At 32.3% G+C, this 3,309-nt stretch overlaps 1 protein-coding gene across 1 annotated transcript; it reads left to right on the forward strand.

The window, feature by feature from the left end:
* The first annotated feature begins 1,502 nt into the window (after positions 1-1,502).
* LOC133793926 (uncharacterized) lies at positions 1,503-2,707 on the forward strand. The gene is made up of 2 exons (XM_062231156.1): positions 1,503-1,622; positions 1,748-2,707. The coding sequence occupies exons 1-2, from the start codon at positions 1,566-1,568 to the stop codon at positions 2,441-2,443; spliced, it is 753 nt and encodes a 250-aa protein (XP_062087140.1). The 5' UTR covers positions 1,503-1,565; the 3' UTR covers positions 2,444-2,707.
* Positions 2,708-3,309: the final 602 nt, after the last annotated feature.

Consider the following 3,309-nt stretch of genomic DNA (forward strand, 5'->3'; position numbering starts at 1 on the left):
GAAAGGTATGGTACGACATAAGGTTCTGAATTTTGCGCATATAAAAACGATACACTTTAAGCCATATACGCAACATCTTGTTCCTCTTCCAAAATGCATCTATTCTATATATATATTAAACCCTATCCGACCAACAAAATCTTTGGACCCACGACTTGTTTGATTAATATGGTACATTCCCCATTTCTCATTTTTTTCTTCTTCAAAATTATCATCACACAGTTTCATCTCAAACTTCTTGTGTGTTTCTGAGAAGTGAATCAATGCACACAATTATGAAAGAGAACAAAATTAAGAAGAGTGATTAAAGGGAATGGATTGATAATGCAAATTAATAAGTTTGACCAAGTTGGCTTCGTTCGTCACTAGAATAATTGAATAATAATAATATGGGGGCACCTTATAATGGAAGAGAGATGAAAAAACACTAGACAGAAGAATTTATAATTCATGTCGTTTTGTTTCAATGTGTTTTAGAAGTGGCTTGATCGCATCTAGATCTATGTTCATCATTGGGGAGGCAAAAGACGACCCCTCACTTCTTATGGGTAACTTCATAAAATGTAGCCAGCTATTTAACTTGTAAACAATTTCAAAAACATGTTTACCTGTAATGGACATTTAGATTAATATTAATAAATATTGAAAAATTAAATAAACAGCAAATTATATGATATAATTAATAGTTTAACAAGTTGATCTATTTGTACAGTTTTTCCTATCTCAGCGTAGTACGGAAGGGTATGTATTGCTAGACATGACCATCCACTTATTAAGGCTTAATTATTTAATAGATCTCATTAAAGCATTTCTAATATATATTTTTGCTTCCTTCAAAAATCTATAATTTCCTTTATATATATATTGTGAGATCGATTCATACGCAATTTAATAATATGTATATTTGTATATCTAACGTTCGATCTTACATAAATTAGATTTAATTAAGCGCTAATTATTAATAGTACAAATGTGTTGGCTGCTCCTCAACTAACATGCAGAACTGTTTAGTTTGTCGTTTGGAAAATACAATTAAACAAAAAATGACTTATTAATACTACGATGTTGTCCTTAACAAATAGGACAAACACAGCTTATTGAAAAATTATGAGAGAAGACTTGAGAAATCGTGTGGAGCCTCCAAAAATATATATATCGTCCTTAACTATTATAATTAATGTATTAGTAAGATAATAATAATAAGAGCTGGCCCTCCTCGAAGCTCACTTAATAGTTTTATTTTCCATATCATGTATTGTATGATTAGTGATCTGTACTGTACAAGTTATACAAATCAAGTTTAATTAATTATTTGTGGAGAAAATTAAATAGTGACGTATATCACAGTTGATATATGATTTTGTTGATTAGTGCATGGGGCCAGTTCGATTGTTACACAGTGATGTCATTAATAAACATGTTACATCTTTTGGTCGGATACTCCTAGCTATAAAAGGCCCTTCTCTCTATTTTATCTTCCATCAAAAACCAAGATTCAACAAACTCAAAAACAAGAGAGAAATACTCACAAATTTTCATATCTTTATCTAGCTAAGAAATCAAACATGGGTTCCTGGTCAGCTGAGAATGCCACAAAAGCCTACCTTAAAACCTTGAAAATGGTAAGTCATATTACTCAATATATTTTAAATCACACTCCAACTTAGTGTATTCAACTCATATATACTCTACTACTTCTCCTTAATTATGATACTAATCTCAATTTTTTTCAATTAATTAATTTCAGGGACACAAAGCTAATGAGCCAGACGAAGTTGAGTTCATATCGGCACTAGCAGCAGGCAGCAACGCGCAACTAATGGTGGTGGCGTGCGCCGGGGCTGCCGATGCCACGGCGCTAGCCCTCGTGGCGGCGGCTCACCAAACCGGGGGCCGCGTGGTTTGCATTCTCCGAGGAAACGATGAACTCGATCAGTCCGAGGAGCTAATCCTCGGACTAGACCATGCTTGTCACGTAGAGTTTGTCATCGGAGACGCACAGCACTTGCTCTTGACACACTACAGAGAAGCGGATTTCGTACTCGTCGACTGTGATCTCGAGAGCCAGCAAGAGGGAATCCTTAGGACGGTTCAAATGGCTGCCGTCGTCAATAAAAAGAGGCAAAACGGTGTCGTTTTTGTTGGCTACAACGCTTTCAGAAAAGGGTCCTCGTCGTGGCGATCCAACAGTAGTAGCAGTAATAATAATATTACGGGGTGTAGAACGCAGTTGTTGCCTATTGGAGAAGGTTTGTTGGTGACGCGTATTAATGGTAGTACTAATATTGGAAAAGTTAGCAGTGGCACTGTTAATGGAAAAAATACGAATACTACTGCTCATAGGAGAAGTCATAGTTGGGTTGTGAAAGTTGACAAGTGTACTGGTGAAGAGCATGTGTTTAGGGTCAAATCTCCAAATCATGGTAGACAGATTGAGGCTTAATGATTAATTATATATTTAGCTATTTAGGTTATTGATTATATCATTTATTATTATATTTATAAATATAAATATTATTATAGGATCCATGAGTTCATGTGTTTTACTTTTTAAGTTTCTTTCCAGAAAAAGGGGAAGAGTATAACTTACTAGGTCAGTTTTGTTGCCATGATGATACATGGAAGTGTGTATATATAAGGAAGTATTAATATGTAAATGTTTGCCATTAATTATATATATGAAGAATTTATTTACTTGAAGTGTTGACATCCTATTGCTTATTAATTTGATTTTTGAGTGTTGCTAAATGATATTTTAAAGTGCCCAACATTATATGATATGATATCCTATTATTAGTTAGCGATACTTCATAATATTTATTAAATTTAAATATATGAGACCCAATATTGAATTGCATAAATAAGACTGTATCACATCCTTATAGTGTTTGACGAATAATGCCTCTAAGCAATTTTCTTAATTTTTATGCTTATTTACTTTCTAGTTTGTCGATTTAAATTGGTAAAAGTAGTTTATAAGTGAAATATAATTTATATATATATGTGGAAGTATAACTGAAGAAAATAAATTATTCATCTACTTAGGCCATGACATGTGTTTTGAGAAATAAAAACAGAAAATAATTTTTGTGGTTTTAAAACAAAAAGTTTAGTTAATATTTTCAAAAAAAAGTCTTAAATAAATATATTTATAATGAGAAAAATATTTTAAATAATTTTAATGAGATAAAGTAATGTGAAAAAAAATGTGATGAAAAATAAGAAGTGAGAAAGTAAGGAGAAAAAATTTGAGGAAAGAAAAAGTAATGAAAGAGAAATTGAGAAGAGAGAAAGTGGTACGAGAAAATC

The sequence above is a fragment of the Humulus lupulus genome, chromosome 8, assembly GCF_963169125.1.
Source record: "Humulus lupulus chromosome 8, drHumLupu1.1, whole genome shotgun sequence".
NCBI classification, from domain to species: domain Eukaryota; kingdom Viridiplantae; phylum Streptophyta; class Magnoliopsida; order Rosales; family Cannabaceae; genus Humulus; species Humulus lupulus.